This window comes from Nerophis lumbriciformis, linkage group LG36, assembly GCF_033978685.3.
Source record: "Nerophis lumbriciformis linkage group LG36, RoL_Nlum_v2.1, whole genome shotgun sequence".
NCBI lineage: Eukaryota > Metazoa > Chordata > Actinopteri > Syngnathiformes > Syngnathidae > Nerophis > Nerophis lumbriciformis.
This window is the reverse complement of record NC_084583.2, coordinates 10,675,001-10,692,230: the sequence shown is the minus strand read 5'-3', so window position 1 is coordinate 10,692,230 and position 17,230 is coordinate 10,675,001. Positions and strand designations below refer to the sequence as shown.

Below are 17,230 nucleotides of genomic sequence, written 5' to 3'. Positions count from 1 at the left end.
ATGTCACTTTCCAAGAAGCAGGAAGCAGGAAGCAGGAAGTAGAATATGTGCAGTATTTACCTGAGGAGAGACTGCTGCACATCCCTGACTTCCTGTATGGATGTTGCTCTCCTCTTCTTGTGTGGGAGGAACTTCCTGTCCTGCAGGTCATACAGCATGACAGCAAAAAGGCTCATCTGATCGTCTGGCTGGAGGACAACAAAACAACAACAACATGCCAGGCCGTTATTGTGGAGGCTGACCATATTGTGAAATCCCAAAAAGAGGACACATATATGCGTGCCAAGGCCGGGACTAGGTGAACATTTGCCAATGATACTTGAACTTGCTTTATAAATAATATATTTATTTAAATAAAGCATTTTTTTCCTCCTCTGTTGACAGCAGTGTTGGCGCTAGGAATTTTCAAAACGGGGTCCCAGGGGCCCCATCAAGTCATAAAAATGGGGTCCCACAGTACATTTTTGGGGTTCCACTTTTTTGTAAGCGTTTTGAAAACAAATGACAGACGTATGCATTATCCTGTTACATCTCACATTCTATATTGTGTTCTACACTATCCTGTTATACCTCACATTCTATATTGTGTTCTACACTACCCTGTTATACCTCACATTCTGTATTGTGATCTACACTATCCTGTTATACATCACATTCTATATTGTGTTCTACACTACCCTGTTATATCTCACATTCTATATTGTGTTCTACACTACCCTGTTATACCTCACTTTCTATATTGTGTTCTACACTATCCTGTTGTACCTCACATTCTATATTGTGTTCTACACTACCCTGTTGTACCTCACATTCTATATTGTGTTCTACACTATCCTGTTATACCTCACATTCTATATTGTGTTATACACTATCCTGTCATACCTCACATTCTATATTGTGTTCTACACTATCCTGTTATATCTCACATTCTATATTGTGTTCTACACTATCCTGTTATACCTCACATTCTTTATTGTGTTCTACACTAACCTGTTATACCTCACATTCTATATTGTGTTTTACACTATCCTGTTATACCTCACATTCTATATTGTGTTCTACACCATCCTGTTATACCTCACATTCTATAGTGTTCTACACTAACCTGTTATATCTCACATTCTATATTGTGTTCTACACTATACTGTTATATCTCACATTCTATATTGTGTTTTACACTTTCCTGTTGTATCTCACATTCTATATTGTGTTTTGGAAAAAGGTTGTCATAAACGTTACTTAATTCATTAAAAGAAATAATACAAAAAGAAGACAAATTTGTATGCATATGTAAATGTGTTCAGTTATAAACATTCATTCACTTTCTTCTTTCTTTTATGGATCTAAACTTTAGTAGTTTTATCTGTTTTTATTTAATAAGTTGTAGGTGTATTTAATTCAGTATAAAAGTGTAAAAAGTGTTTTGCTTGGGTCATGAAATGATGATAATGGTGTGTCAGGGCATACATACATTTTATATTTAACGCTTAAATCTCTGGAGTCTACATCAACTTCACATCTATTCCTCATTTCAAAATGTTTTAGTTTTTTTTATGTTGTTTTTTTGTTTGTTTGTTTTCCGCCCTTTTTTGTCAGACAAAACTATGTTTTTAATGGCAAACACGCAAAATATGCAAAATCTTCCACCAAAAATATTTTTCAAAGTGGAATATTTGATACTTTGCATAGGTCAATAATTCATAATAACATTGATTTTGATTCAATATTATGTTTTGAGCAATGACAGTTTGAAAAAAAACAAAAAACAGCTTTGTTTTATTAGTCAACATTGCAACTTTTTCTAAATTACATTTCACTTTGAAGCTTTTTTATTTCACTTTTGTTATGTTTTTGTTTATTTTAATAGTATTTTTAGAATGTGCCGTGGGCCTTTAAAACATTAGCTGTGGGCCGCAAATGGTAAAAAAAACAACAACAAAAAACTGCGTCCCTTCTGATTTCAATGCGTTAAAAAGACACAAAAAGTGCGTTAACGCCAACACTGCTTGACAGTATAACAAAATAAGTCACACTTATATTCTGTAACATTCACAGTTTTGGAAAAAAGTGCAGAGGTAGAAATATTCAAAATAACCTCTACATTTTCATTTCCCCTTAATAAAGTATTTCTGATTCTGATTGTATATATATGTATATATGTATATATATATATATATATATATATATATATATATATATATATATATATATATATATATATATATATATATATATATATGAGGTGGGCGGGTAGAGAGGTAGCGGGGGGGTATATTGTAGCGTCCCGGAAGAGTTAGGGTTTCTGGGTATTTGTTCTGTTGTGTTTATGTTGTGTTACGGTGCGGATGTTCTCCCGAAATGTGTTTGTCATTCTTGTTTGGTGTGGATTCACAGTGTGGCGCATATTTGTAACAGTGTTAAAGTTGTTTATGCGGCCACCCCAGTGTGACCTATATGGCTGTTGACCAAGTACGAAATTCGGGAGAATGGTTGCCCCGGGAGATCTTTGGGAGAGGCACTGAAATTCGGGAGTCCTCCGGGAAAATCGGGAGGGTCGGCAAGTCAATCACATCAATCAATCCACTCTCTCGCTCTCTCTGTCTCTGCCCTTCCCTCACAAATGCTGCATGTGCAGAGCCTTCACAATTTGTTTTGTTTTTAACCCCTTCTTAACCCTGGACGTACATTGAAAATACACGCAACCCTGACTGAAAATGCCGGACATTTGAGGCATTTAAGAAACTCCGCCCTGACAGCTCCGCAAAAGAGGACATGTCTGGGGAAAAGAGGACGTATGGTCAGTCTACTTTAAGAGCAAGACAAATGAATAAAGTATGATTCCAGAGAGTTCTACCGCTCCATTAGGAGACACAATAGCATCTTCTAGGCTGGAAGCTCACCCAACAAACTTGGCGCTGTAACACTTGACTTATGAATATGCCTTTCCCGAGGAAAAATGAGCACAATTGGCCAGATGGTCCTGCTGTAATTATGGGCCAAAATATTATTTCACAAAACTCCTATTCCACTAAAATGTGCCTGAACATAAAGCCATTTAACGTTTAACGACAAAACCTTTAATGTTTTTGCATCAAATACGCACTCCATTTATTTTTTTTTGGAACAAACAGCCTTTGACAGGAAACTGCAGCTATGCCGTATATAACTGAAGAAGCAGATAGTTAAACTGAGCATGTAAAGTATTCATAGTTGCCGTTTTAAATTACTTAAAGTCATGGAATATAATAAAAATGTGCATATAATCTGGGGCTGTCAAAATAAAGTGTATAATATATCAGCACTTTTATCTAAAAATGTCAATAGGCTTGTTAAATACAGACATAAGTGCACTATAAATGATTATGTTTATGCAGCACTTTGATATATGCAACATTATGTTGTTCAAAATCTGCCAAGTTTTCAGCAAATAAGATAGATAGATAGATAGATAGATAGATAGATAGATAGATAGATAGATAGATAGATAGATAGATAGATAGATAGATAGATAGATAGATAGATAGATAGATAGTGTCGGAGGCAGATATTTACATATATCCAAATTTAAGCGATACTTCTTTTATTTCATAATCATATTACAAAACAGCTAGTGTTTTTCTTCCAATTGTGGTCTTTTGGTTGTCTGCAAATACTGTGTGCTTAACCTTGAGTGAGGAATGTAAGAAAGAGAGATACTCCTTTCTCTTATCTAGCCTTATATCCAGGTGCGGAGGACAATGGGCATGTGTTTTGGCTGGAGGGACATGACTGCGAGGGTGGGAGAGAGAGAGACTTAAGAGGGGAGAGGGTTTTTCGGGGGGGGCAGACCATCTTGGCGGCGCGATTGAATGTTCTATGCTGGACTGGTCTCAATGTATTTACAAAGCTTTGCAAATATATTACAAAATACCTATTCTGTCTCTGGTGTTTTTTTTACTCAGCTTTAAGTGTCGTAAAGAGCTTGGGAGCGACTTGTGACTTGAATTCCCTGGGAGGAACAACTGGTCCAAACGCAACAATAGATAGATAGATAGATAGATAGATAGATAGATAGATAGATAGATAGATAGATAGATAGATAGATGGATAGGTATGTCTTTATTGTCATTGCACAAGTACAACGACACTTTGTTTTCAGCACAAACCCGTTCAAGATTAGACAAAACAAACAGTGTACAGGGTTACAGAACAGGAACGCTGATGGGCCGCCAAAGGCGCCCCGTAAAAGATAAGAAAAAGGTAAAACGCTGGGGAAGAAGATGAGTAAAAAAATACAATCTAGACTGGGCTCCTAAGGGGGCCTAGTCTGGAGTGGGAAAAAAAACCTCCATAGCAAAGCACATGTTCATATTGCAACGTACTTCTCGAGATATCTAGAAACAGAGGGGAGGGAGTGCGGGGTCATGGTGGTCGGCCGCATTTCTCAGGCGCTGCCCATCCGTCCATCACCCCTATGGGATTTGCGTCGAGAGCGTTGGGTTGGGTGTGTGTGTGTGTGTGTGTGTGTGTGTGGGGGGGGGGTGGGGGGGGGGGGGGGGGGTGTATGAGAGACAGGAAGGGAGTTTGTTGTGTCTTTTATTAGTAGATTTTTAAAAACTAAAATGTAAAAAAGGGGGGGTATGGTATCATTTTTTGTTTTTGTTTTTTTTGTCATAAAAAAATACAATCATGTGTGCTTACGGACTGTATCCCCTGCAGACTGTATTGATATATATTGATATATAATGTAGGAACCAGAATATTAATAACAGAAAGAAACAACCCTTTTGTGTGAATGAGTGTAAATGGGGGAGGGAGGTTTTTTGGGTTGGTGCACTAATTGTAAGTGTATATTGTGTTTTTTATGTTGATTTAATAAAAATAAAAAAAATAAAAAATATATATATATTATTTTTTTTATTTTATTTTTTTTTATTTCTTGTGCGGCCCGGTACCAATCGATCCACGGACCGGTACCGGTGGTTGGGGACCACTGATTTACAGCAGTGGTCCCCAACCTTTTTGTAGCTGCGGACCGGTCAACGCTTGAAAATCCGGGACGGGACGGGGTTGTTTTTTTTTTTTTGTTGTCATAAAGAAATACAATCATGTGTGCTTATGGACTGTATCCCTGCAGACTGTATTGATCTATATTGATATATAATGTATATATTGTGTTTTTTATGTTGATTTAATAAAAAATAAAAAATAATTTTATTTTGATTTATTTTTCTTGTGCGGCCCGGTACCAATCGATCCACGGACCGGTACCGGTAGTTGGGGACCACTGATTTACAGCAGTGGTCCCCAACCTTTTTGTAGCTGCGGACCGGTCAACGCTTGAAAATCCGGGAATGGGGGGTATTTTTATATTTATTTTTTTTAATTTATTTTTGTCATAAAGAAATACAATCATGTGTGCTTACGGACTGTATCCCTTGCAGACTGTATTGATCTATAATTATATATTTAATGTAGGAACCAGAAATATTAATAACAGAAAGAAACAGCCCTTTTATGTGAATGAGTGTGAGCCTGCCAACATGACCCCGCACTCCCTCCCCTCTGTTGCTGTAAATGGGGGAGGGAGTTTTTTTGGGTTGGTGCACTAATTGTAAGTGTATATTGTGTTTTTTATGTTGATTTAATAAAAAAATAAATAAATTAAAAATAAATATTATTTTTTCATTTTATTTTTTTTATTTCTTGTGCGGCCTCGGTACCAATCAATCCACGGACCGGTACCAGTGGTTGGGGACCACTGATTTACAGCAGTGGTCCCCAACCTTTTTGTAGCTGCGGACCGGTCAACGCTTGAAAATCCGGGAAGGGGGGGGGGGGTATTTTTTTTTTTTTTTTTTTTTTGTCATAAAGAAATACAATCATGTGTGCTTACGGACTGTATCCCTGCAGACTGTATTGATATATATTGATATATAATGTAGGAACCAGAATATTAATAACAGAAAGAAACAACCCTTTTGTTGGGGGAGGGAAGTTTTTTGGGTTGGTGCACTAAGTGTATCTTGTGTTTTTTATGTTGATTTAATAAAAAAATAATAATAAAAATAAATGTTTATTTATTTATTTATTTATTTTCTTGTGCGACCAATCGATTCACGGACCGGTACCGGTGGTTGGGGACCACTGATTTACAGCAGTGGTCCCCAACCTTTTTGTAGCTGCGGACCGGTCAACGCTTGAAAATCCGGGAAGGGGGGGGGGGGTTTAATTTTAATTTTTTATTTTTTTTTGTCATAAAGAAATACAATCATGTGTGCTTACGGACTGTATCCCTGCAGACTGTATTGATATATATTGATATATAATGTAGGAACCAGAATATTAATAACAGAAAGAAACAACCCTTTTATGTGAATGAGTGTGAGCCTGCCACCATGACCCCGCACTCCCTCCCCTCTGTTGCTGTAAATGGGGGAGGGAGTTTTTTTGGGTTGGTGCACTAATTGTAAGTGTATCTTGTGTTTTTAAATAAAAAATTAAAAAAATTAATAAAAAAATTATTTTATTTTATTTATTTATTTATTTTTTCTTGTGCGGCCCGGTACCAGTCGATTCACGGACCGGTACCGGTGGTTGGGGACCACTGATTTACAGCAGTGGTCCCCAACCTTTTAGTAGCTGCGGACCGGTCAACGCTTGAAAATCCCGGGAGGGGGGGGGGGGGGACTGTATCCCTGCAGACTGTATTGATATATATTGATATATAATGTATATATTGTGTTTTTTATGTTGATTTCATAAGAAATACAAAAAAAATAAATAAATAAATAAATTTCTTGTGCGGCCCGGTACCGGTCCGTTGGACCGATCGGTACTGGGCCGCACAAGAAATTTATTTATTTTATTTATTTTTTTGTTGTATTTTTTGCCCGGTGGTTGGGGACCACTGATTTACAGCACCTGTGACGAGAGCTTATAAGGGTGCACAGGTGAAATCCTCGTTCGAGTTGAAATCTTGGAGCTCAGGAAAAATTCCTGGTGGTGGGGTTGCTGGACAACAGTGTCCCACTACAGTCAAAGTGCAGTAAACATGTGGGCTGTGTTTAGTCGCCACGGCAACGGGACAAAAAAACAAAACAGGGCCCTAATTTTGACTAACTTGATCCATTTTAAACTTAAATGATCTGAAAAGATCGCCTGGCTTTATGTTCCAGCAGGTGCACGGTTGAAGTAGGCTGCTTCATATGACATGAAATAACACCTCACTCATGGCGCGCTCAGTCTCTAAACCCAAAGGTGAAGTGCACGTTCAAGGGCGTAAAAAAAGGTATGAGATGGATGTTTCCTCTGCTTCATTTCACACTAAGTGTGTTCCTATTCCAGCGTCCCTTCATCCCACCTCGTCCTTCAAGTCTCCCCAGGATTTAGGGTTCATTTTCTCCCTCCATTGTGATCAAGCACGCCAGAGGCCTCTTTCACAAGCCCAAATCTATCTATTTGGCCTTTATTCCCCTTTATTTCCCTCCGTACCATCATGTACGCCACTTTCACCTCCACTCTCCATCAAGGTTGAGCTTTATAGACGGCGGCAGCGTAAAAAGAAGCTGGGAGACATTTCTAACGTGTGTGGCATTGTGTCCCAGCTTTACTGTCTTTCCTGAAGGATGCAGAGGAACGATCAAGTGTGTGTGTGTGTGTGTGTGTGTGTGTGTGTGTGTGTGTGTGTGTGTGTGTGTGTGTGTGTGTGTTTATCCATCTATGGCAGGCCTGGGCATTTATTTTGACTCGGGGGGCCACATTTAGAGAAAAAAACGTGTCTGGGGGCCGGTATATCTATCTATGTATGTATACCGTATATATATATATATACATATATATACAAACCCCGTTTCCATATGAGTTGGGAAATTGTGTTAGATGTAAATATAAACGGAATACAATGATTTGCAAATCATTTTTCAACCCGTATTCAGTTGAATATGCTACAAAGACAACATATTAGATTTTTTTTTGGGCAAATAATCATTAACTTTAGAATTTGATGCCAGCAACACGTGACAAAGAAGTTGGGAAAGGTGGCAATAAATACTGATACAGTTGAGGAATGCTCATCAAACACTTATTTGGAACATCCCACAGGTGTGCAGGCAAATTGGGAACAGGTGGGTGCCATGATTGGGTATAAAAGTAGATTCCATGAAATGCTCGGTCATTCACAAACAAGGATGGGGCGAGGGTCACCACTTTGTCAACAAATGCGTGAGCAAATTGTTGAACAGTTTAAGAAAAACCTTTCTCCATCAGCTATTGCAAGGAATTTAGGGATTTCACCATCTACGGTCCGTAATATCATCAAAGGGTTCAGAGAATCTGGAGAAATCACTGCACGTAAGCAGCTAAGCCCGTGACCTTCGATCCCTCAGGCTGTACTGCATCAACAAGCGACATCAGTGTGTAAAGGATATCACCACATGGGCTCAGGAACATTTCAGAAACCCACTGTCAGTAACTACAGTTGGTCGCTACATCTGTAAGTGCAAGTTAAAACTCTCCTATGCAAAGCGAAAACCGTTTATCAACAACACCCAGAAACGCCGTCGGCTTCGCTGGGCCTGAGCTCATCTAAGATGGACTGATACAAAGTGGAAAAGTGTTCTGTGGTCTGACGAGTCCACATTTCAAATTGTTTTTGGAAACTGTGGACGTCGTGTCCTCCGGACTAAAGAGGAAAAGAACCATCCGGATTGTTATAGGCGCAAAGTTGAAAAGCCAGCATCTGTGATGGTATGGGGGTGTATTAGTGCCCAAGACATGGGTAACTTACACATCTGTGAAGGCACCATTAATGCTGAAAGGTACATACAGGTTTTGGAGCAACATATGTTGCCATCCAAGCAACGTTACCATGGACGCCCCTGCTTATTTCAGCAAGACAATGCCAAGCCACGTGTTACAACAACGTGGCTTCATAGTAAAAGAGTGCGGGTACTAGACTGGCCTGCCTGTAGTCCAGACCTGTCTCCCATTGAAAATGTGTGGCGCATTATGAAGCCTAAAATACCACAACGGAGACCCCCGGACTGTTGAACAACTTAAGCTGTACATCAAGCAAGAATGGGAAAGAATTCCACCTGAGAAGCTTCGAAAATGTGTCTCCTCAGTTCCCAAACGTTTACTGAGTGTTGTTAAAAGGAAAGGCCATGTAACACAGTGGTGAACATGCCCTTTCCCAACTACTTTGGCACGTGTTGCAGCCATGAAATTCTAAGTTAATTATTATTTGCAAAAAAAAAAAAAAATTTATGAGTTTGAACATCAAATATCTTGTCTTTGTAGTGCATTCAATTGAATATGGGTTTTATGTTTTTGTTTTTGTTTTATGCCCTTTTTGTCAAAAAAAACTTAGTTTTTACATGGCAACACACGAAATATGCAATATTTCCCCAAAACATACTTTAAAGTGGAATAATTGATGTGAAGTAATTGTTGGAGCCTTAAATAAGTCAAACTCTTTTTATTTATTATAATTTTTGGAGCAACGACAGTTTAAATAAAAATAAAAATATTCAAAAATCCAAATGAATGGGGATCCAAAATGATTGAATTAATTTTAAATTATTATAATTTTTTGCGCAATGTCAGTTTAGATAAAAATCCAAATAAAATGATTGGGGATCCAAATTGGCCCAAACTTATTAAAGTGTTAAAAGAAATAATACTTTTTTTTAAAAACATTCGACACCAAAGTCAGATCAATCAGTCGATTAAAAGTTTTATTATATTTTTATGTTTTTGTTTTATAATAAAATAATAATAAATAATAATAATAAATAATAAAAAATCTAAATATTCAAAAATCCAAATGATTGGGGATCCAAAATTGCCCAAACGTATTAAAGAGCCTTAAATAGGTCAATTAATTTTAATTTATTATAATTTTTTTAGTAACGACAGTTTAAAAAAAAAATCCAACTAAAATTATCGGAGATCCAAAATGGCCCAAACTTATTAAAGTGTTCAAAATAAATCATACTTTTTTTTTACATTCAACACCGAAGTCAGATCAATCAGTCAATTAAAAGTTTTATTAAATTTTTATGTTTTTGTTTTTTGCCCTTTTTGTCAAAGAAAACTTAGTTTTTACATGGCAACACACAAAATTTGCAATATTTCCCCAAAACATATTTGAAAGTGGAATATTTGATGTGAAGTCGTTGGAGCCTTAAATAGGTCAATTAATTTTAAATTATTATAATTTTTTGAGCAAAGGCAGTTAAGATAAAAATCCAAATAAAATGATTGGGGATCTAAATTGGCCCAAACTTATTAAAGTGTTAAAATAAATAATGCTTTTTTTTTTTTTTAACATTCAACACTGAAGTCAGATCTATCCGTCGATTAAAAGTTGTATTACTTTATGTTTTTATTTTTGTTTTATGCCCTTTTTGTCCAAAAAAAATTAGTTTTTACATGGCAACACACAAAATATGCAATATTTCCCCAAAACAAACTTTAAAGTGGAATACTTGATGTGAAGTAATCAGAGCCTTAAATAGGTCAATTAATTTGAATTTATTCAATTTTTTTTTTAGCAAGGACAGTTTAGAAAAAAATCTAAATAAAATGATTGGGGATCCAAAATGGCCCAAACTTATTAAAGTGTTAAAAGAAATAATACTTTTTTTTTTTAAACATTCGACACAGAAGTCAGATCAATCAATCGATTAAAAGTTTTATTACATTTTTATGTTTTTGTTTTATGCCCTTTTTGTCAAAGAAAACTTAGTTTTTACATGGCAACACACAAAATATGCAACATTTCCCCAAAACATATTTCAAAGTGGAATAATTGATGTGAAGTAATTGGAGCCTTAAATAGGTCAATTAATTTTAATTTATTATAATTTTTTGAGCAATGACAGTTTAGATAAAAATCCAAATAAAATGATTGGGGATCCAAAATGGCCCAAACTTATTAAAGTGTTCAAAATAAATCATCCTTTTTTTTTTTTACATTCAACACTGAAGTCAGATCAATCAGTCAACTAAATTTTACTACATTTTTATGTTTTTATTTTATGCCCTTTTTGTCAAACAAAACTTAGTTTTTACATGGCAACACACAAAATGTGCAAAATTTCCCCAAAACATACTTTAAAGTGGAATAATTGATGTGAAGTAATTGGAGCCTTAAATAGGTCAAATAATTTTAATTTATTATAATTTTTGGAGCAATGACAGTTTAAATAAAAGTCAAAATATTCAAAAATCCAAATGATTGGGGATCAAAAATGGCCAAAACTTATTAAAGTGTTAAAATAAATAATGCTTTTTTTTTTTTTACATTCACACTGAAGTCAGATCTATCCGTCGATTAAAAGTTGTATTACTTTTTTTATTTTTGTTTTATGTCCTTTTTGTCCAAAAAAAAATTAGTTTTTACATGGCAACACACAAAATATGCAATATTTCCGCAAAACATACTTTAAAGTGGAATACTTGATGTCAAGTAGTCGGAGCCTTAAATAGGTCAATAATTCATAACAACATTGATTTTAATTTATTAGAATTTTTTGAGCAATGACAGTTTAAATAAAAATCAAAATATTCAAAAATCAAAATGATTGGGGATCCAAAACGGCCCAAACTTATTAAAGTGTTAAAATAAATGCTTTTTTTTTTTTTTTTTACATTTAACACTGAAGTCAAATCTATCCGTCGATTAAAAGTTTTATTACTTTTTTAATTTTCGTTTTATGTCTTTTTTGTCAAAAAAAAAACCTTAGTTTTTACATGGCAACACACAAAATATGCAATATTTCCCCAAAACATACTATAAAGTGGAATACTTGATGTGAAGTAGTCGGAGCCTTAAATAGGTCAATATTCATAACAACATTGATTTTAATTTATTAGAATTTTTTGAGCAATAACAATTAAAAAAAAAAAAATCTAACTAAAATGATCAGGGATCCAAAATGGCCCAAACTTATTAAAGTGTTACAATAAATAATGCTCTTTCTTTTTTTTTTTTTAACATTCAACACTGAAGTCAGATCAATCAGTCGATTAAAAGTTTTATTACATTTTTATGTTTTTGTTTTATGCCCTTTTTGTCAAAGAAAACTTAGTTTTTACATGGCAACACACAAAATATGCAAAATTTCCCCAAAACATATTTCAAAGTGGAATATTTGATGTGAAGTCATTGGAGCCTTAAATAGGTCAATTAATTTTAATTTATTATAATTTTTTGAGCAATGACAGTTTAGATAAAAATCCAAATAAAATGATTGGGGATCCAAATTGGCCCTAACTTATTAAAGTGTTAAAATTAATAATACTTTTTTTTTTTTTCTTTTTTTTTTTACATTCAACACTGAAGTCAGATCTATCCGTCGATTAAAAGTTGTATTACTTTTTTACGTTTTTGTTTTATGTCCTTTTTGTCAAAAAAAACAACATAGTTTTTACATGGCAACACACAAAATATGCAATATTTCCCCAAAACAAAGTCGATTAAAGTTTTATTACATTTTTATGTTTTTTTTTAATGCCCTTTTTGTCAAAGAAAACTTAGCTTTTACATGGCAACACACAAAATATGCAAAATTTCCCCAAAACATATTTCAAAGTGGAATAATTGATGTGAAGTAAATGGAGCTTTATATAAGTCAATTAATTTTAATTTATTATCATTTTTGGAGCAATGACAGTTTAAATAAAAATCAAAATATTAAAAAATCCAAATGATTGGGGATCCAAAATGGCCCAAACTTAAAGTGTTAAAATAAATAATGCTTTTTTTTTTTTTTTACATTCAACACTGAAGTCAAATCTATCCGTCGATTAAAAGTTTTATTCCTTTTTTTATTTTTGTTTTATGTCCTTTTTGTCAAAAAAAAACCTTAGTTTTTACATGGCAACACACAAAATATGCAATATTTCCCCAAAACATACTTTAAAGTGGAATACTTGATGTGAAGTAGTCAGAGCCTTAAATAGGTCAATAATTCTTAACAACATTGATTTTAATTTATTAGAATTTTCTGAGCAATGACAGTTTAAAAAAAAATCTAACTAAAATTATTGGGGATTCAAAATGGCCCAAACTTATTAAAGTGTTACAATAAATAATGCTCTTTTTTTTTTTTTTTTTTTTACAGTCAACACTGAAGTCAGATCAATCAGTCAATTAAAAGTTTTATTACATTTTTATGTTTTTGTTTTATGCCCTTTTTGTCCAAAAAAAACTTTTACATGGCAACACACGAAATATGCAATATTTCCCCAAAACATATTTCAAAGTGGAATAATTGATGTGAAGTAATTGGAGCCTTAAATAGGTCAATTAATTTTAATTTATTATAATTTTTTGAGAAATGACAGTTTAGAAAAAAATCCAACAAAAATTGTTGGGGATCCAAAATGGCCCAAACTTATTAAAGTGTTCAAAATAAATCATACTATTTTTTTTTACAACATTCAACACTGAAGTCAGATCAATCAGTCAATTAAAATTTTATTAAATTTTTATGTTTTTGTTTTATGCCCTTTTTGTCAAACAAAACTTAGTTTTTACATGGCAACACACAAAATATGCAAAATTTCCCCAAAACATACTTTAAAGTGGAATAATTGATGTGAAGTAATTGGAGCCTTAAATAAGTCAATTAATTTTAATTTATTATAATTTTTGGAGCATTGACAGTTTAAATAAAAATCAAAATATTCAAAAATCCAAATGATTGGGGATCCAAAACGGCCCAAACGTATTAAAGTGTTAAAATACATAATGCTTTTTTTTTCTTTTTTTTTCTTTTTTTTTTACATTCAACACTGAAGTCAAATCTATCCGTCGATTAAAAGTTTTATTACTTTTTTTATTTTTGTTTTGTGTCCTTTTTGTCCAAAAAAAAAATTAGTTTTTACATGGCAACACACAAAATATGCAATATTTCCGCAAAACATACTTTAAAGTGGAATACTTGATGTGAAGTAGTCGGAGTCTTAAATAGGTCAATTAATTTGAATTTATTCAATTTTTTTTTAGCAATGACAGTTTAGAAAAAAATCCAAATAAAATGATTGGGGTTCCAAAATGGCCCAAATGTATTAAAGTGTTAAAATGAATAATACTTTTTTTTTTTAAACATTCGACACAGAAGTCAGATCAATCAGTCGATTAAAAGTTTTATTACATTTTTATGTTTTTGTTTTATGCCCTTTTTGTCAAAGAAAACTTAGTTTTTACATGGCAACACATAAAATATGCAATATTTCCCCAAAACATATTTCAAAGTGGAATAATTGATGTGTTGGAGCCTTAAAATGGTCAATTAATTTTAAATTGTTATAATTTTTTGAGCAATGACAGTTTAGATAAAAATCCAAATAAAATGATTGGGGAGCCAAATTGGCCCAAACGTATTAAAGTGTTAAAATAAAAAATGCTTTTTTATTTTTTTATTTTATTTTTTTTATTTTACATTCAACACTGAAATCAGATCTATCCGTCGATTAAAAGTTGCATTACTTTTTTACGTTTTTGTTTTTGTTTTATGTCCTTTTTGTCAAAAAAAACAACATAGTTTTTACATGGCAACACACAAAATATGCAATATTTCCCCAAAACAAAGTCGATTAAAGTTTTATTACATTTTTATGTTTTTTTTTAATGCCCTTTTTGTCAAAGAAAACTTAGCTTTTACATGGCAACACACAAAATATGCAAAATTTCCCCAAAACATATTTCAAAGTCGAATAATTGATGTGAAGTAAATGGAGCTTTATATAAGTCAATTAATTTAAATTTATTATCATTTTTGGAGCAATGACAGTTTAAATAAAAATCAAAATATTAAAAAATCCAAATGATTGGGGATCCAAAATGGCCCAAACTTAAAGTGTTAAAATAAATAATGCTTTTTTTTTTTTTTTACATTCAACACTGAAGTCAAATCTATCCGTCGATTAAAAGTTGTATTACTTTTTTTATTTTTGTTTTATGTCCTTTTTGTCAAAAAAAACCCTTAGTTTTTACATGGCAACACACAAAATATGCAATATTTCCGCAAAACATACTTTAAAGTGGAATACTTGATGTGAAGTAGTCAGAGCCTTAAATAGGTCAATAATTCTTAACAACATTTATTTTAATTTATTAGAATTTTCTGAGCAATGACAGTTTAAAAAAAAATCTAACTAAAATTATTGGGGATTCAAAATGGCCCAAACTTATTAAAGTGTTACAATAAATAATGCTCTTTTTTCTTTTTTTTTTTTTTTACAGTCAACACTGAAGTCAGATCAATCAGTCAATTAAAAGTTTTATTACATTTTTATGTTTTTGTTTTATGCCCTTTTTGTCCAAAAAAAACTTTTACATGGCAACACACGAAATATGCAATATTTCCCCAAAACATATTTCAAAGTCGAATAATTGATGTGAAGTAATTGGAGCCTTAAATAGGTCAATTAATTTTAATTTATTATAATTTTTTGAGAAATGACAGTTTAGAAAAAAATCCAACAAAAATTGTTGGGGATCCAAAATGGCCCAAACTTATTAAAGTGTTCAAAATAAATCATACTATTTTTTTTTTTACAACATTCAACACTGAAGTCAGATCAATCAGTCAATTAAAATTTTATTAAATTTTTATGTTTTTGTTTTATGCCCTTTTTGTCAAACAAAACTTAGTTTTTACATGGCAACACACAAAATATGCAAAATTTCCCCAAAACATACTTTAAAGTGGAATAATTGATGTGAAGTAATTGGAGCCTTAAATAAGTCAATTAATTTTAATTTATTATAATTTTTGGAGCATTGACAGTTTAAATAAAAATCAAAATATTCAAAAATCCAAATGATTGGGGATCCAAAACGGCCCAAACGTATTAAAGTGTTAAAATAAATAATGCTTTTTTTCTTCTTTTTTTTTTACATTCAACACTGAAGTCAAATCTATCCGTCGATTAAAAGTTGTATTACTTTTTTTATTTTTGTTTTGTGTCCTTTTTGTCCAAAAAAAAAATTAGTTTTTACATGGCAACACACAAAATATGCAATATTTCCGCAAAACATACTTTAAAGTGGAATACTTGATGTGAAGTAGTCGGAGTCTTAAATAGGTCAATTAATTTGAATTTATTCAATTTTTTTTTAGCAATGACAGTTTAGAAAAAAATCCAAATAAAATGATTGGGGTTCCAAAATGGCCCAAATGTATTAAAGTGTTAAAATGAATAATACTTTTTTTTTTAAACATTCGACACAGAAGTCAGATCAATCAGTCGATTAAAAGTTTTATTACATTTTTATGTTTTTGTTTTATGCCCTTTTTGTCAAAGAAAACTTAGTTTTTACATGGCAACACATAAAATATGCAATATTTCCCCAAAACATATTTCAAAGTGGAATAATTGATGTGTTGGAGCCTTAAAATGGTCAATTAATTTTAAATTGTTATAATTTTTTGAGCAATGACAGTTTAGATAAAAATCCAAATAAAATGATTGGGGAGCCAAATTGGCCCAAACGTATTAAAGTGTTAAAATAAAAAATGCTTTTTTATTTTTTTATTTTATTTTTTTTATTTTACATTCAACACTGAAATCAGATCTATCTGTCGATTAAAAGTTGTAATTACTTTTTTACGTTTTTGTTTTTGTTTTATGACCTTTTTGTCAAAAAAACAACATAGTTTTTACATGGCAACACACAAAATATGCAATATTTCCCCAAAACAAAGTCGATTAAAGTTTTATTACATTTTTATGTTTTTTTTAATGCCCTTTTTGTCAAAGAAAACTTAGCTTTTACATGGCAACACACAAAATATGCAAAATTTCCCCAAAACATATTTCAAAGTGGAATAATTGATGTGAAGTAATTGGAGCTTTATATAAGTCAATTAGTTTTAATGTATTATCATTTTTGAAGCAATGACAGTTTAAATAAAAATCAAAATATTCAAAAATCCAAATGATTGGGGATCCAAAACGGCCCAAACTTATTAAAGTGTTAAAATAAATAATGCTTTTTTTTTTCTTTTTTTTTTACATTCAACACTGAAGTCAGATCTATCAGTCGATTAAAAGTTTTATTACTTTTTTTATTTTTGTTTTATGTCCTTTTTGTCCAAAAGAAAAATTAGTTTTTACATGGCAACACACAAAATATGCAATATTTCCCCAAAACATACTTTAAAGTGGAATAATTGATGTGAAGTAATTGGAGCCTTAAATAGGTCAAATAATTTTAATTTATTATAATTTTTGG

At 32.5% G+C, this 17,230-nt stretch overlaps 1 protein-coding gene across 1 annotated transcript in view; it reads right to left on the bottom strand.

Annotated features, from left to right (window-relative positions):
• LOC133576845 (putative methyltransferase NSUN7) overlaps window positions 1–17,230 on the bottom strand; it is a 102,714-nt gene that overhangs the window by 66,372 nt on the left and 19,112 nt on the right. The window contains exon 4 of the mRNA XM_061930188.1: window positions 61–188. Coding sequence (XP_061786172.1) covers window positions 61–188 — 128 coding nt within the window. The remainder of the gene's footprint in view (window positions 1–60; window positions 189–17,230) is intronic.